Here is a 19371-nt window from a genome sequence, read left to right as displayed (position 1 = left end):
CTACTACATATTGCTTTTTGGGGGGTTAATAAATCTTATGCTAAAATACTCTTTGCTAATGCATAACTATTCTGTACGAAGTTCAATGCTGCTAGAAGGTGTAGTGTGGATATTCTCCATCTTGTATCCCGTCTGCAGGCTTGTCTTTTATTGATCTCTGTACCCAGATTATCAGCTTTCTGCCACAGGCGAACTTGCAGCCTATGCCTTATACCCCCTTCTCTGTCCTGAATCCCTTTCGCTGGTTGTTTTAGAAATGGCCAGACTCCAGCCAGATGCTGTCCAGCTTTTGGGACTCTGTACAACACCAACACATTAGAAGCTTTTAAGTCATGTGATAAGAAAGCCCTCCTGGAAAGCTCTGCGAAAGAGGTATGCACATTGAGCATCTGGGAGAGCAAGCTGCCATATCATTCATTTAAATGCTGGTCTTGCATAATCGCCGCTCATTTTTCTTGGTAACGTGACATGCAATTTCCATTGTTTTATTAGCCGTCTTTATTCGCTGATTAAGAGCCTGCTTTTCTTTCACAGATCTGGGAAGCGATACAGTCCGGCAGCTGTGTAGAGGATCCATCTGTCCTGTGCAAATTCATCCTGCTGACTTTTGCAGTAAGTGTGTCTGGTGTCAGATTTCACCTAAAGGTGCAGGGTGAACCCTGCCTCACTATTCTCACGGCTGTCTGTCTCCACGCAGGATCTGAAGAAGTATCGCTACTTTTACTGGTTCTGCTTCCCGGCCCTCTGCTTCCCCGAGGCCGTCCCCTTTCACCAGCCTCCTGTCGCCCTGGAGAAAAGGTTTTCCTCCAAGCAGGTTCGTTAAGTCTGCTGCAGACTGTTTGACCATAATTGCAACGGATGCACTGTCATTGTTGGGCGGATGGCTCGAGTTGTATCAGAATCCGTTTGTCATTCGTCCCATAAAGCTGTGATCACATACAGGGAGCAAACAAAAAGTATATGAAGGCAGTCAAGACTATATAGGATGTGACTGCTTAGTGAGACTGGCTAATGCTAACCCTCTGGTCCTTTTCCTATCTCAGAGTATCTGGCGCCCAGTGTTATAAGCCAAGATGAAACCTCATGTCTTATTTATCCAAGCGAGCCAAGCAGTGTCCTCATTAACTCTCCTTAGGAAGATTTCATCAGGCTCACAATAGGCCTAAATCTGTTTTGTGCTTCAAAACACAGCTGAGATACCAGGTTACTTGTTTCTTTAGAACTTTGCCAATGAATTCACCATATACTCTGTTTAGTACAGTTTTGCATTATCCAAGCCAATGCCGATTAGTCTTCAGTCTCAGTCTCTAAAGATTTCAGGAGTTAGAACTGTAGCATGTAATATATCTGATTTTAAGCTTTGTCTAAGCTCTGTTAGGCTCCACTGACTTCTTAGCTTTTAAACCAGATTCTGGGACGCTTTAGAACGTTAAATGTTGTAGGCCTATGTAAGATTTGTTTCAGTTAGCTTCTAGGATAATGGATCAGAACCTGGGCCTTGCTGCCTTGCTTGGCTGGTTTGGACTCTGCTCGGTGGCAACATGGTATTTGCGATTGGGAGGCATGACATTTTAGGCATAAAATGAGAAAATTACTGATGGGTGGGTGATGTCCTTCAAACCTTAATGTGTTTGCGTTACTTTAGAGTGTGACGCAGTGCTGAAGGTAAGATGTGGGCTGTGAGTATCAACTGTTTTCAGAACTGGGCACTGTACTACAAGCCAAAAGCACGGATCTCCGGCTGTGTCGTGTGTCGACAGGGGTGCCGGTCAGACCAGGCATCGGCAGAGTGGGATGTTCTTCCGAGCACCGACTCCTTTCTGAATGAACAGTGTGGATTCAGCACCACCCAGATGAATGGCTCACCGGGGGCCCTCTGTGCGCTCATTCCACAAGTGCTGCATCTTGGGGTGTGCAGTTTTATTTTTTCCCCCCGAAGATAAAACAATTTCATGAGATCCTGGTATCTCAAGACGTCTGATACTTTTTTAGTTCACGCTGTCAGACGTCTGTCCTAAATCTGCCAGGTTTAGGGCAGTAGTGGTTGAGCTGATAGCTGTGACCTGAAATATCCATTGTACATATTAAACCAAAAATGAAAACCTTGTTGCAGGACTCTCTTCTGCTTCAAGAGTTCCCTAAATAGGGTGAACTCCAAAGACTGAGGCCACCATGAAGGGTCGAAAATTCAAGGTGCCCTTTTAAGACTATGTGGCTGCATTGGAGTTTGGCTCCAGTCCAAACTTTGACTTAAACTATAGACTTTTCAGGTCTTATGAGGCAGAGAGATCAAAAGGTGCCAAAGAACCAACGGTCTTAATTTTAAGCTTCATTAAGATGCATCCCGGAGAAATAGGCAAATATTTTGTAAACAACAGTAATTCCTCCCGCATGCCTGTTGTGAAAAGGTAGATTGTATTAAACCCGGCTGATTCCTTGAAGGCCTGCAGTTGGCATCCAGCAGTAACGATGTTACTGAATGAGGCCAGACACAGCGGCGCTGACTAAACACTGTCAGCACGTTGACGTAGGACGGAATGGAAACGGATTGAATGGGATGGCGATGGTGACCCTTTCCTGTGTCCGAGTCATTGGATCGCCAGATGATAATCAGTGCATGTTTTATGCATTACCGGGTAGGCCTTAAATCAGTCTAAACTGCAGGACTGTTTCATAATTCCACTGAAACTATGCCAAATGGTACCAGACCTTTTCTGGTTGCACATATGGGACCTGAAACTTGCCATTTTCTTGGCGCTTAACTTTGCTTACTGTCTTTGTATAACTTGGGTCTATTGTGTCCCCATGTGACAGAACCTGCAGGAATAAAAATGTTTTAACTTTTCTCCCACAAATCACCCCATTTCCATACCTGTTGCATATCCAACATCTGTTTCTCGTCTTTGCCTGCACAATCCCCCCCTCCCCCATTACAGATTGAAGCTTTGCAAGGTGCCTATGATGGGCTCTGCCAAGAGAATGGAGGTACTGCGGTCCCTTATTTTCTGGTCAGATACTCGGAGGAAGCAGTGCTAGTGTCTCCACTCAAAAACTGGAGCAGTTTCTTTAAAGACCAGAAGAAGGTAATGGTTAGATACAGTGGAGAAGTCCTGCCTAATGTTTAAATATGACCGTTCTAGCAATAGAAACACTAAAGTAGCCAGTCTTGCTTAATATGGGTATATTAAAGTCAGTTGAATATTTTCAGCTCCTTTCTCTGTTTATGTTCTAATGTTTTTTTTTTGATAACTTGGAGAGAGGTTGGAATGGAGGTTTCATGAAGGCGATAAACTCAACATTTTGTTCAGTCAAAATTTTGAGATAAATGTGTGTTGTTGGCTTCTAGGTGACCGTGGGAGTTTATGATCCTTGTACTCTCTCCCAACATCCTGGATGGCCCCTGAGGAATCTGCTCGCTCTGGTGGCCTGCAAATGGTAAATGAGATCTCGGACGACTTCGCACGCGCAGCCTCATGCGCCGTCTGTGAATACGTCCCGGGTGCATTCCGGCTACTTCCACTCAAAGCCAAGATGTCTTCGTGCAAGTTTCTCCTGACGCCTTGGCTTCTGTTGCTGGCTGATTCCGGCACCAGGGCTCTTGCTCACGATAATGATCATTTGATAATACATGGCTTCCGTAGACGGGCTGAGGAATTCCGCCTGGATGAAGTTGCTGATTTCCGTGTAGGTTCTGAAAGTGTGAACCTGACCCACTGTCCCCCGTTCCCCAGGGGAGAGCTTGTGGATGCCGTCGAAGTTCTGTGCTTCAGGGACAGGACCCTGCAGGGCTCACGCTCCATTCAGCACAGCATTATCTTTCAGGTCAAGCTCCCTCAGCTGTCTGTCTCTGCAGGTGAGCAAAGAACCTCCTCATTGCTTCTCATTAATGGAGCTTAAACAATATGGGTTCTTTGAGCAGGTTTGTCTGATGGGTCTCCTGATAAAATAGCAAGCCATTTTCATTCTGTCTTTGTTTTACACTTTGTGATTTAATCAAGTCTATTCATCCAGCACATGGACTCGTTCTTCCCTCTTCTATGTGAAGATTCCAAATAAGATGACTTTTTTCTGTTATAAAGGTATTTTGAGAGCAAAGATTAGCATTTAGGGCTACATTGAATTTCACTCTCCATTGCTATGCCTCATTTTGGCATTGTGGCTAGCATTGTGGCTAGCATTGTGGTCTCTCACCTCCAGGGCTGGGAGTTCAGTTCCTACCACTGGTTCTGTGTTTGTGTGAACTGTATTTCGTCACTGTCCAATGAAAAACATGTATCTCCAAAAATCCATTATATCGGAAGTAGGAAAAAAAAAAGCATTTTCTCAGAAATTACTTTACAAGATAAACAACGCAATGAGACACCCTTAGCACCACAAATAGAAATCTACCTTTACATAGCTGTTAGTGAATGGTTTAACGTTTTAAATGGACTTGCATGACATACTAATCTCGCTTTACATTCACAATTAACAGTGATGTTAGTTATCTAGCTACCGACATTCTTGTTAAAATTAGCAATATAAAATAACCCGTACAAACAACCATCAGGGATACTAATGTTAGTTAATACAAACATAAATGCTAATTAAATAGACGCCTTCATAAAAATCATCTTTTCCTCAGTCCGTTACATGTGTAACACTATCAGTAGGCAGAGGAGAATGAGCAATTTCTGTCATTAGTAAACAGTCACTTTTTCAGATGTTATTAGTGGTATAACGATTCTCCAAATCCGTTGTTCGGCTCAGACCTCAACTTTTGAGCCCGAATTTGGTTTTGTTTGTTCGTTTTTTGGGGGGGGCTGGGGCAGTGGTCAATAAGACAAAAAACAGGGTTAAAATTTCTGCGTTTTATTAATCGCCAACAATTTGGAACACTAAACAGAAGAACACTAAAAAACGTGTTAGATTAACTTCACATAAAATAACTATGTAAAAAATAGCTGAAATACTGGACTCTACAGTGCTGACTTGAATGTGCAAGGCAGGTCTGCATCTCAGTGTTGTTATCCATCTTGAGCTAATGAAACTAGGCTAGCTTTTACTGTAGGCGTGGTCACTCAGTCATGATTGGCCCAAAATAGTCATTGGTCAATAAGTGTAATGTGTAATATTTACAAAATACACAGCCTGCCCAAACTTTAGAATAATAATTCTGTGATTTACATGTGTTATGGTGTTAATTGTGAAATGGAAGATGAATTGTGTAACATTAGTAATGTAATTAAGAGCTCAACTAACTGCACCTGCGGCAGCAGGGTTGGGGGGGGGGGGGGGGGGTAGTGGGTATTGCGGTTCTGTCTTCCAGAACCACGACACAAGATTTCAGTCTCTGTTTCAGAGCCGTCACGCTGCATGATATGTTCTCCCTGTTTGCTATGGTGCCACTGGGGATTCTGGGCCCCATGAAAGCATGTTATATTGGGCCCCCAACTCGGACCAATCCAATTATGTTTGAAATATTTTAGGGAGGGACCCTTGAAATCATCTTAAATTCCCCCCCCCCGCCCATTTTCGCAGGGTTCCCAGAGGACAGTGTTGCCAAACCCCAGTTAGGGGGCTGTTGACCCCAGTTTCATGCATCAGGATTCCTGAAAATGCTCCTGGATCTCTCTGACCCCAAGCTGGATAAAAAGTTATAGATGCTGGATGCAGGGATGGATGTAGTGTAACAGATGGATGGATTATGGATGAACAGATGAACAGATGAATACCTGCTTGCTACAACAATGCTTAAATCTGTAAATATGGCAGAGCGTAAAAAATATTTGGCTTTTTTGTAATTTGCACAAATGTCTTCTAAAGGAGTTCCCAAGACCGTCGGCTGGGAGAAGAACCAGAGAGGAGCGATGGGACCCAGGATGGTGAACCTCAGCGAATGCATGGACCCTAAAAGGCAATTCTCATGTCTGCCTTTTCCACACTGTTTAAAGAGATTCGAATGTTGGACAAACAGTCCAGGAGAAAAATAATGGCCCGTCACCGGAAAATTAATGAACTAGTTTGATCTCTGTTGCTGTGTAGCTGTAGTCATGGATTAATTTCTTCTTTATTATGCTGTTGGATTAGCGCTTCTGTGTATGTGTATTGTGCTGGGTAATAGACTTATTTTCAGATTGTTAGGAGATGGTTCTGGAAAAATAAAAACACAGTGGTCCATTCCTCTTGTTCACTTGCCAGGCTGGCGGAGTCGTCCGTGGACCTTAACCTGAAACTAATGCGCTGGAGACTTGTGCCCTCCTTGGATCTGGACAAGGTGGTTTCCACCAAGTGTCTGCTGCTGGGAGCTGGCACCCTGGGCTGCAATGTGGCGAGGACCTTGATGGTGAGCGGGATGGGGGGGGGATACTGGGTGTGGAGCGGTTTCGGGAGGGTGGGGGAGATGCTCAGTGGGGATATACTCCAGTCGCTTCAGTAAATGTTCACGCCATGAGAAAAGGCCAATTTTTCATGCTGTGTAAACATCTAATTATATATGTGCTGATTCCACCCCCCTCCCACCCCCCCCTGCATAGTTCTGCTTCAGAGCAAATGAATTAATAAATAATGCAAATCCTTGCTTTTTGTCAGGCAACGGGGCTCTGCGCCAAAGCTCGTCTTTGCTCTGGATGCACGGAATAAGATTATCTATCTGTTTACTGATCCATAGGGGTGGGGGGTGCGTCACATCACCTTTGTGGACAATGCCACCATCTCCTACTCGAACCCAGTGCGCCAGCCCCTGTACGAGTTCGAGGACTGCCTGGGGGGCGGGAAGGCCAAGGCCCAGGCTGCCGTTGAGAGGCTGAAGAAGATCTTCCCCGGAGTGGTAAGTGTGGCATTTCAGATATTCGTCTCCATGACGATTCCACAATGGAGTTTGCTCATCCTCTGTGCCTTGGTGTTCGAAAATGATGTCATTGCGGCCCCTAGCTCTCAAAATGTCACTGGTGGCATTTTTGTGATCCTCTTTCAGACCCTTGCCTTCTCAGTCTTGGACGTTGATGAATGAGGCTTTTCTCCTAAAGCACTTCACTTTCATAAAAAAAAAATATCCTCAGCACCCTCAGGCAGATATTTGTCAGGCCGGGAGATATATTGCCAAGGAAACGCTGTCGCCGAGAACAACCCCCCATCACCGGATCACCCCCCACCCCCCATTTGCGTATTTCCTCCTTTGTGTGGGCCCTATGGCAGCTTGTTCATGCATAGGGGACTGGAGCTGTTAATGTTCCGGGCAGAATCTGTTCCTGGAAAGAGGAGAAAAAGAATATATGACAATGTGGCCCTTTAATGACGTGGCTCAGGAAAGCCGGACCGCACACACGTGTATTGGTGAGTGGGTGTTTGTGGGGGGGGGGGGGGCACAGACGTGTGCGCACGTCGCGGGGACGCGGTGGGCTCCTCGCCCGCTATGACTCAGCGCTAACGCCGGACGTCATCGGTGCTCAGTGTGTGGGCGTGCTCTCCGCTTGCCGTATCTGTGTGAGTGGAGCGAAAGTGCGGTGTTCAGGAGGTTCTTAAGACCCCCCCCCCCCCCCCGCCACTCTCTCCAGTGACAAGGGTGGCCCAGCAGCCTCTGCCGCTGCCCCCCCAACTCCTGAAAAGTGTACAGGTGCTCCTCACATTTTGGTGGATTATCACAAATTCAGCTTCAGGTGAACTCCTTCATTTAGTGGTGTCCTGCACGATGACACAGTAATTATGTTCTTAGATTAAAATGGATGGGTGATTGAACATTATTTTGGTGACAATCTCATAAGTATATGAAAATAACTGGTGCATTATACGCTTGATGCAATAAAATGAGAAAATAATTTTTGATGATGAAGCAACGCTTTTTGAATTTTTCTTCATAGTCATAATTAATTGATTATTTTAATAGGTACGGACAGAATGTAGGTTGTGGTGCTCAGGACTGAGCTCTTATTTTTGTTATTCTATAAACACAGTGTGTTAAAGCAGGAAAAATGTCGCCGATTGTTCTTTAAAAGTGTGATTAAGGTATAAGTTTTTAATAGAGGGAAAAAAACTTATTGGTTATATCCCCAGCCTTTGGTCTAAGTTCAGGTTGCTAGGTGCTGCGTGTGTGTGCGCGTGTGTGTGTGTGTGTGTGTGTGTGTGTGTGTGTGTGTGTGCGCGCGCGTGTGTGTGTGTGAAATACATGAATGTGCTGCCAAGGCTTGTTTATTAAAAGATTTGAACTGCATGAACCGTGTGGTCATGTAGAAGTTGTTAAAAATCTAACGTGCCCATGCGTCACATGCCTACCCCCCCGCCCCCACCATTTGCCCTAATCTTATTGGTCAGACCGCAGCTCTCTGGAATACCTGCCCCCCTTTCAGTCGTCAGCATCCGCTTCTCCATCGGTAGTGATCAAATTAGCCTCCTGGCATGTCGATTCTGTGAGCATCATTAATTCATCGTCTTCCTTTATCGATTTTCCCTGCCTGTCTCTCTAATGAGCCCCCCCCCCCCCCAGCTGCCCGTCTACCTGTCCTGCCCGCACTGTGTCACGCCAATTAGCTGGACGTGCTGGCAGAGAGGGGGCCCGCCAGTAATTACTTCCATCCTTTTGTAGCTGTTGTGAGCCTCCGAAGAGCAGTGGCACGGCCCCCCACCTCACGCAGAGCCGTGTCGGGCTATTCGGAAAGCTCCCGCACTCCCGTCCCCTTCCTCCGGCAGAGGGACGCGGCTCTTATAGAGACACCCAGGCTCTACACAGACAGCGTTGGAAAGCATTGTTGTGGCACCACTGTCAACAAACACCGAGGCACTTCACCTGTAGGGGGCGACCTGTAGCTGGTCACTGTCCTTTGGCATTTGACTTTCATTTTTGTATTTTATTTAGGGGAGCAATTTTGGGTTAGGGGTCATGCTCATGAACCCAATTGTGAAATCACTCTGGGATTTGAACCTCTGGCCTTCCAGTAACAGACACACTACTCCCTGGGAGTCCTCCCCCCATTTGTCAGGAACAATAACATACTTCTGCGTAAAAATCCCTGAAAATGGAAGGGACTTGGTTATGGGACTGACTGAAAATGTGACAGATTTGCCTCCCAGTCCCAACATCAGCAATATCTGATGGGAGAGTTGCAGTGTGTGGCCCTCACACGCGTCCCCCCTCCCCACAGAACGCCGAGGGCCACACGCTGAGCATCCCCATGCCCGGCCACCCGGTGAACTCCTCGGAGGCCACGGTGGCCCAAGCCCGGCAGGATGTGGCGCAGCTGGAGGCCCTGATCTCCGGTCACGACGTGGTCTTCTTGCTAATGGACACCCGCGAGAGCCGCTGGCTTCCCACTGTCATCGCCGCCAGCCAGAGGAAGGTACCCCCCAGCCTACCCATCTACTCTGTATCGGTCCGTTTAAAAGCCAAGGGGTGAAGCCTTTTCAGAAATGTCTAGGACTGATTTACTCTGGGTTATAGCACTTCAGGACTATGGGTAATTAAGTTTTGCCTTAGAAAATCTCGAAAGGCACAATTGTACTGGCAAAATTGCCGAGCGTTAGCACTCAGGCTACGGGCAATTCTTACTGCCATTAAATATGAACGTTTTCTGGAAACGACTGGTGTAATGGTCCTGATTGCTAACCCCCCCATAATGGCTTAATCGTCTTTGTCAAGCAACATTTCAAATTCTACCCTTATTTCATTTAGTTTAAGTCGATACTTTTGTACTAGGAAACAACAACATCCCAGAGCAGCCCAGACTATACGTCATGCACATCATGTGTCCTCCGGCGTGATCACGTGACCCAGAGTTCGCAAACCGCCACGCCACCTGCCGCCACATTAATATTAGAGGCTGGTAGCGTTCGGGCTCGAGTCGCTCCCCGGCGTGACACTCTCCCCAGAATGCTTCCTACTGCGGCTCTCTCTCTCGGCAGATGCGGATAAATTGACCTTTACGACAATCCGACACGGTCGCAGCTCCCTGCTATATTGGAAAATCCAATTCCTGTGACACCTGGCAGGTCTCATGGTCGCTACTGGTTTTCGTCGCATCTGGGTTTTAATTCTGGTTCCTCGCAAAGATTTTAAATATGAATAATTATGTGCCACCAAAAATGGCACCGGTGGACTCGTGTAGTATATGCTACAGCCTGAAGCCCATCATTGACTAAAGTCGGTTACATGTAACTGTGATCCAGGGTTAGATCTGAGATGAATGATGCATAGTATTTGAAAGCAGATGCAGAATGTTTTAGTCATCTTTAATTGTTAATACTGCCATCTTCAGGTACTTGTTTAGCATAAATGACATGACAGGCATCTCTTTCCATGCAGTTTTTTTTTTGGGGTGTGTGTGCGATTTCCATATTGTCAATATGCCTGTCATGTTGTGATGTCATGAAAGGCCCTTACAGTCTGTCAGGGACAATTAATGTAGGCAGTGAGTTTTGCTATGGCTTCCATAGACATTTCTCTTTCCATTTCGTATCTTTTTGAGGAGGGGGGAGTGACATATGCTGATGGGCAGTGTGGTGAATTGAGATGGAGAATGACTTAATCATGCGTTAGAAGACAGAGATTGAACATAGAAATGACATGGGGTCATGTTGGGAATAGGAATCGACACCGTTTACCTTCAGGGCCGTGTGGATGGACACTTAGGTTGGGTTTCCATTAGCGCTGCACCAGGTCCATATCCGGATGTCTTTCCTGGGGGGCTGAAGGTGGTTCACCTGCTCCCACTCTGACCTCTGTTCACCTCTGACCCCTGACCCCCGTCCCTTCCCGATCTGTGTAGCTCATCGTCAACGCTGCTCTCGGCTTCGACACCTTTGTGGTCATGAGGCACGGCCTGAAGCTGCAGAAGAACGCAGGGACCGCGTCAGCCCCCACCTCCACCGGGTCTACTCCCGCCTCAGAGTGCTTCTCCTCCTCCTCCTCTTCCTCAGCTGGCTCCATGGCCGTCCACGGAGCCTCTCTCTTCTCCAACATCCCGGGCCACAAGCTGGGCTGCTACTTCTGCAATGATGTTGTCGCCCCGGGTGACGTGAGTGCATTACTTTTTTATTGCTTTTTTGTGGTGCTATATTGTAACATGAGTGAAACCTGACAGCCAGCTGAACGAGAGGTTGTGGGTTCCTTGTAAGATAATTAAGAAATGTTATGAAATTTCCAGCCAGTATGTGTGCTTGGAAGGACATGGGTCAGTTATTTAAGCCCTAGAAGCTAATTGCTTCATTAATAAACAAATTTGTCACCTGCTTATTCGGAATACCAAGTTAACGTCTGTAAGTTTGACATGAGATGAGGTGCCACCCTGGCTTTTCTCCTTTCGCCCTCCCAGTCCACGAGGGACCGGACGCTGGACCAGCAGTGCACCGTAAGCCGGCCCGGCCTGGCCATGATAGCTGGGGCTCTCGCCGTGGAGCTAATGGTCTCCATCTTGCAGCACCCCGAAGGGTAAGCGTGGGCAGTCAGCACCTGTTTTAATCCCCATATTTCGGGGGGCGTTAGTGCTGCTCCTGGGGGTGTTATGCGGCTTGGTGGGTTAGGATGTCATGCCTGTATTCGGATCGGTGTTTCAAATCTCAGGGTCAGCAGAGTGATTTGAGCAAGACCCTTAACCCCCAATTGCAATCGCCTGACCCTGCTTCCAGTGCTACATTGCTTTGGATAAAAGCGTCCAATAATATTCTAATTGTAAATCTGTTAAATTGTAATTGCTGTGCCTCAGCACCCTAATCCCTACCTTCCAGCCTCTACAGGAGGCCCCGGGTGCCGCCACAGGACCCCTTCGGCGTGCCGAATCTCTCTGACGTGAGGCTAATTGAACACAGCCGCATGCTATCTGGCAGCGCTGACTGTTTTATTTCAATTAGACTTCCCTGCTCTGGGATGGCTAAATGTCCACTTTGTTCAACAGCATAGCAATGTGAGCGAGCAACTTCATAGCTGGATCTCGAATTTGAGTCTAAAACCGTCCAGCTTTCATTGGATGGTTTTCGGGGGGGGGGGGGGGGGGGGACTGAGAATCTAATGTTTGTATTCAAGATAAGATGCTTTTTTAGATTTCTTTGGAATTTCAATTTATTTCAACATAAGAAGCTCTGTTCCAAGAAAAAAAAAACGAATCTCCGTACATAAATTTTGCAGGCCCAGATATTGCACTTGCACTTTGACACCAAATGTTAATGCACAAGGGGACCGTAGTTGCCCTTAACTGGTGACCTGCTCTCTCGGCTAATAGAAATGATTGATTGTGGAGTGAATGAGTTCTTGGACCTATTGAGGCTGTTCCGTGGAACTCAAAAGCATATGCTCAAAGACATCACCTCAGAACCTGAAATGGACCATGACATGGTCACAACTGAGGAAGTGTTTGCTTTGTGTGCGGGGGTGGATTTTATAGGATATACATAAAGTCTTTTTTTTGTGTCTGTACATTGGATAATAAGCTTCTGGACTAACTTTTTGCATTCTTTTATGGAATGTGTTCAGTTTTCAGCCCAAAATAGTCCTGCCTCTGTAAAAGGATCTGGGTCCTGTCTTCACTGTTTGCATAGCACACGGGTTTTTCCCACTCCAAAGACATGCAGTTAGTGAGTAAACTGCCCAGAGTATGTGCATGTGTGTGCCCCGCTATAGTCTGGCATGTTGTCTAGGGTTCACCCCTAAGCTCCCCCCCGCCCCCCCCCCTGATTCTACTGGGTACTCTCTTCACTGAAGTACATTTTTCTGACCAGGCTTCGTTTGGCATTCAGAACTGATGTTGTATGGGTCCGTATCAAGCAACATGCATTCAGAATGTGGATTGTTTTACAAATAGTTGTTCCATATTTGAAAACATGGAATATCAGGTGATTGATATCCAACCCAGTGCCATCAGGGACAGTCTGTAGGCCACCCTGCGACACGGACATACGTGGATGGATGGATGGATTAATTGAACATGTTCAAACATGTAGTTTTTGAGTGTTTCCAGATTCGCTAACCTTAAGTTTGGCTCTGTTCCTAATGGGACATGACATGGCTGTAGGGGGCACCCTAAACTTCCTGTTTGGTAACCGAGGCGACAGAGGTGACCGTCGCAGGTGAATGGCATGGGTCCAGCTGTTTTTGTACCTGTGCAGTGATACTTGAGGTCAGGAGCGTCACCGGAGAATCTTCAGCATGTAGCCATGAGTAACTGGAGGTAGCGGGCACATGCAGGGCTGCTGGCATCGGTGCGGCTAACGTGGTAGCAGCCATTAGCACACACTTCCTCACCTGGAAGTACGTCCCGCAGTAGCTCAGCTGACTCCTGCAACACAGCTGGGTGGTAATTTCTCTAATGGAGTGTCTCTCGGAAGGCGGGTGGCCCTTATCTAGAGGCGTCTGCCGGCCGCATGTCCTGAGGCACCAGCAGGAAGCTGACGGCACAGATAGGCTCTATTGTGCGGTCCTGACGGCACCGCGGTACGGCTCTCTGTGTGGTATCCGGCCTCAAGGCAGACAGAAACAAAGTCTGAGCCGACGGCAGGGGGGCCCTGGCGATAAGGAGACGGCAGGACATTGTCCAGCGGGGTGGCGTTTGCACTTTAAGGACAGTTCAGATAAAAGCAGGACAGCCATACTCCCTCTGTGGCTTTTCACATTCTAAATTCCCTCCTCTTTAAAGGAAGGACAGCGCTTCTGAGACTCCAGATCCAAAATATGTTAAATACCTCTGGCAGCCTTTTAAGGATTATCCTGGAACAGCCAAAATGAACACGGTGACATTAATACCTGTATAGTACATGGGGGGCAGGAGGCACAGAAAGGCAGCTAGAGACAGGAGGTGGAGAGAACCTAATTTTGGACACTATCTCTTAAGAGGCAGAGCCCACCCATCCCCCAGCCCTCATATGGAGATATTCTGATGGCTCCTGTTTCTCTTCATGTGGGGGGAGGGGGTGGGCTTGGGGGTGCTCACAGCACACCTTATCGGAAGTGACCGCGGTTGCCTTCTCTCTCACCGGCAGGGGCTACGCCATCGCCAGCAGCAGCGACGACCGGATGAACGAGCCCCCCACCTCCCTGGGCCTCGTTCCTCATCAGGTCAGTCATCTCGAAGCCCTGCCCCCCCCACCGCCTCCCCCACCACACCAATCAATGCAAATTCCACCCGGCCGGCTGCTGATTATTTCATTACTATACTCCCAGTTTGTCTTCCGCTCCTGCCCCACACCCCGCCGTCATAACCTTCAGGTTGCTATAGAAATATGCATGATTTTGAAAGGCGAGTGTTACAGCTGTCTACTCGGGTTGCATGATGTCGCCGGCATGACTCAAGCCTACCCCGCAGTCGCTTCCTGTTTTATGCATCCATCCACTCTGATCGCTTATATAATCTGTTTAATTCCTCCCCACCCCCTTCGTAAAGGCATCACCGCAAAAACAAACTTGTTTTCCTCAGATCTAAACAAATATTACTACAGTACTGCCTTTTAATAGATCTCCTTGAACCGTGATCGAAATGGGTCTCGCTGACTGAATGAAAAAATCATAAAAGCTCTACCTTTGTGTAATTTTAATAACCTTCTCTGACAGTCTCGCAAGTCCAGTGATAAGAAGGAAGCCAGTCGGATGGCAGGCGCTGATCGCAGAAACGCCCCCGGTTTGATGGGCTGCGTATTACACCTCGGACCCCCCCGCCCCCCCCCCCCCCACTTGTGCAGGCAGACACGGTGATGATGTCCTTTTTCCTGCCCTGCCTGTGCTCTGTTTGGGTCATGACAGCTGTCTGGCTTTCATGGGGGACGATGTGCGACTCCGCTCGATAATCTCCACCCCCCACCCTGGCTGTGCGGTTTCTAGGGTAGCCCCGCCCCGATCGCTTTGTTTGTTTTGGTATTATCACCCAGGAGCAAAGTCCCATTTTCACGGTCTGTCAGTCCGGCAGCCGATCAATAATAATCCGTCGGCCCCTGTCCTCCTTCCAGAGGGAAATATCTCACTGATATCTCCTCAAAATACTGCATTTTCCTTAATAAACCCTGCATAAAGGGGAGTCCTCTATGGAACAAAGGTGAAGTTCTGATTGACGATTAAGTGCCATGCTGGAAACAGGACTGTCACTAGCATAGATTCTTACAAGCATGTGATTCGGTCTATTAAACATTTGTGCTAGAAGCTGTTCAGGGGCATCATGGTGGATGCATCCTTAAAGCAAGTCTTTACGATAGGCAGGGGCACCGTCCATACCAGGCTACAGCTGGCCCCTCATAACAGCTGAATGCATCCGTGCCCCCGATGTTTGACTGGCGGCACGCAGCGGTGCGCCTCCGATCTACAGCCGGTCAGGGTTTTTGCACCTAAAGCGCCGCTCCAGGTGCTGTGAGTGAGGTGGCGCCCCCTGCAGGTAGGCTAACGTGCTAAAGCACAGTCCTGCTGCTCTGAATGCACTAACATGGCCTGGAGTTTAAAGATAAGGACAGCAAAATGATGTGGTAAATCTCTCCCATATGCTCTAAGGCACCAGAGGCTCTAACTAATATATTTTTGACAATTTAGGCATTGGCAATTTGCTAGGCGTGCACTTTATCCTCCCCCAGCTCTGTTTAATATCTGCTACCTGCGTAGCTTGTACATCAGTTTGGACAATTGCTTTCTGCCAAATAAAGTAAACGTAAATGTGTCTTAAAATAATATTAATTAAAAAATAGCGCGGACCCTCAATCTGTGAAGTAACAGCTTTGAGTTAGATGCATACAGGAGCAAATCCATTTACTGGGAGGAGCAGATGTACCTCACTTTCGTAAGAGTACATTATATGTCTCTTGCACCTCCATTTACACGCACGGTCACATTAGGAAAAGGATTATGACAAAATGGCAGTTTATTCCTCTGAGTCAGAAGGATTTTTTCTCCATCCAAAAATAGTGGACCAGTACTGCCCTCATGTGGCTGCATGGTTAACTGACTGTATTTTGTGTAAATGTATATTGCTCTTCCAGTTTCCTCTGTTAAACATGACAGCCATGGTGAATGAACTCAATCAACGAGCCATTGCTGCGGACTCTGTGAGCAATGATTTTCCTGCGTATTTGTATATGACGTAATATACGCGAATCTCATTTTTTGTGTTTGATGCAAAAAAATCAACCCAGAATCAACACAAAAACAATAGCATCAAGGACGGTCCACTTGGTTTATATGGCAAACCCGGATCTAATATGTCTGGAGGAAACGGATGTTCATATTGATTATCCTACCAGTATCTGGGCATCCGTTACGGCGTTTGAATTAGCCTCATCATACCGTATGCGTACGCCGTTTGCGTTATGTCATCACGCCGCCTGTGTATGCCGTTTGCGTTTGTAGAGCTATGCGTTTGCTGACTCTGCCCAGGAGAAGAACCTGGCTCGATGTTAGGTGATTACCGTGGCTTTAAGACGCTTAAAACCAGCATTCTTCCTAGTGTGATCCCTAGACTCCAAAAAGGAGGAGGTATGCTGGGGGTGAGGGGCACTGACAAGAACCAAAATAAAAATCATAAATAATGTAGTATAGCTGAGATCAGTGGTGGAAATTGTTTGTAAATGGATAAAGTTGAATTTAACACACGGATTTCACTCCTTTCCTTTGCTGCTTATATTATCTACATCGCCTTGGTGAAGTGTGTAAAAGGCAAAGAAGTCTTTCCTACTTTTGGAAATGAGTGTGTGTTCTTTGGACCACTCTGTATGTCTAAGAAGTCTGAGGCATTTTGAATGAGGAAACAGCAAAACTTTTTTTGCGGGGAGTTTGGCACTGTCAATGTCAGCCAATGACATAAAGCACCATTTGCTTGACAGCTGCATCACCAAAAACAGACCGGTCATCCAGGTGCCAAGAGTGCTTGTTCATAGTCGTCGACGTAACAGCAAGTGGAGAATTTGGGGGTGAATCTCAGTACCAAGAACGCAAAGATCATACTTGTGGTTTGGCAGGACCAGTCTGGCTAACTTGCCTCCCAAGAACGAACTAGGGCTGCAGTGAATCATAGGATTGGTCTAGTTTGTCGAGGATTAAACCGATGTATCCTAGATATTTGAGGCGGAGCATGATGAAATATCCAGGAATTTTTACCCACTTCTGTACTTCTGTTCTTGTGTATTGGAACTGGTCTTTGGCAATGAAAGATGACATAAAAATGGTACAGGAGAACCCAAGTATGATCAAATACACATACTGAGGAACACCCAGTGGAAGCTTTTTAATCAGTGGTGTAGCCAGAAATGAAGTAGCAGTTGGACCAGAATAAAATTTGGTGGCCCACACAATCCAGTATAGCTCAGTAGCACTTACAGTGCAGTACAGAGGAGAAAGTGTTCTGCTATATGTTGCCCTGCTGTGTCGTCATACTGACAACCCTCAACAGCCATAACAATCAAACCAATCCCCTATGTTCAGTTACTACTAGACAATATATTCAGAATCTGAACAAGCACCCATAGCAGATCTAGGGGCAATGAAAACAGCTTCGCACACAGCGACCGCGTAAAGTATCAAGCAGCAAACCCAAGGGATGTTATACAATAAATCTACACTGCGTAGTCCAAAGGCACTGTAAAGTTCCGAAATCAAACTGCAACATGGCAAAGTATTATTAAAGTTCTTTAGCAAACTTATTGATCTTCAGTGGCAGCCTCTTTCGACTACCTCACACCTCTCTGCACTTCAATAGTCTGTTTTTCCAAACACACCACAACAATGAAACAGGAGCACCCCCTTGTAGACAAAACACTATCAAATTACAACATAAGAAACATCACATGCATTATAAGCCTTAAATATTACACACATACCTCAACAACATTCGCAACCAACTTTGCTATCCCCTGATGTCTTTCTGGAGTCATATTAATCCAAAATTTAAAAAATAATATTTGCTAACGTTTGTAGCATTTGTAGCATCTGGCCACTTTTGTGTGTCGCTTTCCCACCATACGACTGGGACTGTGACCTTTAAGCTAAATAAGTGTGGGAGATGTGAAACGCTCAGGTTAAACTCTGCACATAATTTCATATGAAACTACACCGCCACTCCCAAAAACAGTGGGTGAACTAGTCATTCTGTTAGTTATTTGGTAGTTATTGGGAGAACGATGTTTATAATTTATTATAAAATTTTTGCCAGTATATCGATCTTTTCGATGTACTGTAAAGTAATTCCAATATTAAACGCTAGCAAGTTTCAAGCTTTAGGCAAAAATATATATCTGTTATCGACCAAATGTTTCTGATGCAGGCATATAGAGAGACGAGCAGAAACCGGTTCATTAATGCATTAAATGTAATTGAGGTAGAAAAAATATTCCATTTGCTCAGCTTTTGCTCCACTACTTTCAGCTCTTTTCCATAAACACGTCTGCGCCGGGGCTTGTGGTCAACCAATCAGCAAAGTTATCACTGTAAGCATAAGAACTGAGTCTGGAGCAGGTAATGGAAAAGGGTTCCGGCACTGCCTCCAAGGAACTACAATCTGACAGCGTTCCTGCAGTGGGAACGTAACAAAAAGTTCCATTTCCTGATTAAGGTATCTGTGGTAGAAAGGCACCTAATAATAGCATATTTATTACAAAAAACAGCTATTTGTTTGGGTGGGGCTATTCAAAAAGTGGGTGAGCCTAGGTATGCAATATGCCTGTCAATCTTGTCTCTCTGTTTTTGCATAGATATACAATGTAGTCACTTTTAACATCAATGATGGTTATATACTTGGAATATCAGGTGCTAATGTTTTAGCACCGGATGTCTTATGTGTAATTATCTATCAAATCTTTTTTTTTTTTTTATAAACCAGCTTCTATTTAAGGTTTCTTATAATTCAAAGTATGATGTGGTTCCTAACCATGTTTGATCCAGAAGCATTTCATCTTATGGACTTTTTAAAATCCATCCATCCATTCCCCCCCCCCCCACCTTGTCTGAGGTCACAGCGTTGAAAGCACGATCTAGGAGACATCTTGGATGGGGTGCTGGTGCATCACATGACACACATTTGTGTCCACAATCAACTTAAATGCTTTGATTGCAAAAGCTTGATTTTTATATTGTGTGTGTGTGTGTGTGTGTGTGTGTGTGTGTGTGTATGTATGTATATATATAAATAAATAAAATATGTGCGTGCGTGTTTGTAAAATATATATTGTTTAATATGTTGCTTTCCAAGGCTAAGGCCAGTACATTCCCTCATAACTGTAGCTATTGATGCAGACATCAGAGGGCGCTCTACTCAAAGACATATTTGCTGTTTAGCATAAGGTCAAGAAAATCTCAAGATGATAATCCGTTTTATGTTCCTTGTTTACAGATACGAGGATTTTTGTCGCGATTTGACAACGTGCTTCCAGCCAGTCTGGCTTTTGACAAGTGCACTGCCTGTTCGCCAGTCGTAAGTTATACCCAAACTGCCGACATTTAGAAAACTT

The 19371-nt window shown here is 46.0% G+C and overlaps 1 protein-coding gene across 2 annotated transcripts in view; it reads left to right on the top strand.

Moving 5' to 3' along the window:
• atg7 (ATG7 autophagy related 7 homolog (S. cerevisiae)) overlaps positions 1-19371 on the top strand; it is a 47138-nt gene that overhangs the window by 9442 nt on the left and 18325 nt on the right. For both annotated transcript variants that reach the window (XM_023799684.2, XM_072715553.1), the window contains exons 4-17: positions 255-372; positions 535-612; positions 698-814; positions 2937-3083; positions 3347-3435; positions 3732-3853; positions 5806-5896; positions 6181-6325; positions 6650-6808; positions 9117-9311; positions 10737-10985; positions 11283-11398; positions 13939-14014; positions 19254-19334. In XM_023799684.2, the coding sequence (XP_023655452.1) occupies positions 255-372; positions 535-612; positions 698-814; positions 2937-3083; positions 3347-3435; positions 3732-3853; positions 5806-5896; positions 6181-6325; positions 6650-6808; positions 9117-9311; positions 10737-10985; positions 11283-11398; positions 13939-14014; positions 19254-19334 (1783 nt within the window). The remainder of the gene's footprint in view (positions 1-254; positions 373-534; positions 613-697; positions 815-2936; positions 3084-3346; positions 3436-3731; positions 3854-5805; positions 5897-6180; positions 6326-6649; positions 6809-9116; positions 9312-10736; positions 10986-11282; positions 11399-13938; positions 14015-19253; positions 19335-19371) is intronic.

The sequence above is a fragment of the Paramormyrops kingsleyae genome, chromosome 8 (genome assembly GCF_048594095.1).
Source record: "Paramormyrops kingsleyae isolate MSU_618 chromosome 8, PKINGS_0.4, whole genome shotgun sequence".
In the NCBI taxonomy this organism is placed as follows: Eukaryota; Metazoa; Chordata; class Actinopteri; order Osteoglossiformes; family Mormyridae; genus Paramormyrops; species Paramormyrops kingsleyae.
The sequence above is the reverse complement of the archived record's forward strand: the minus strand, read 5'-3'. Positions and strand labels throughout refer to the sequence as shown.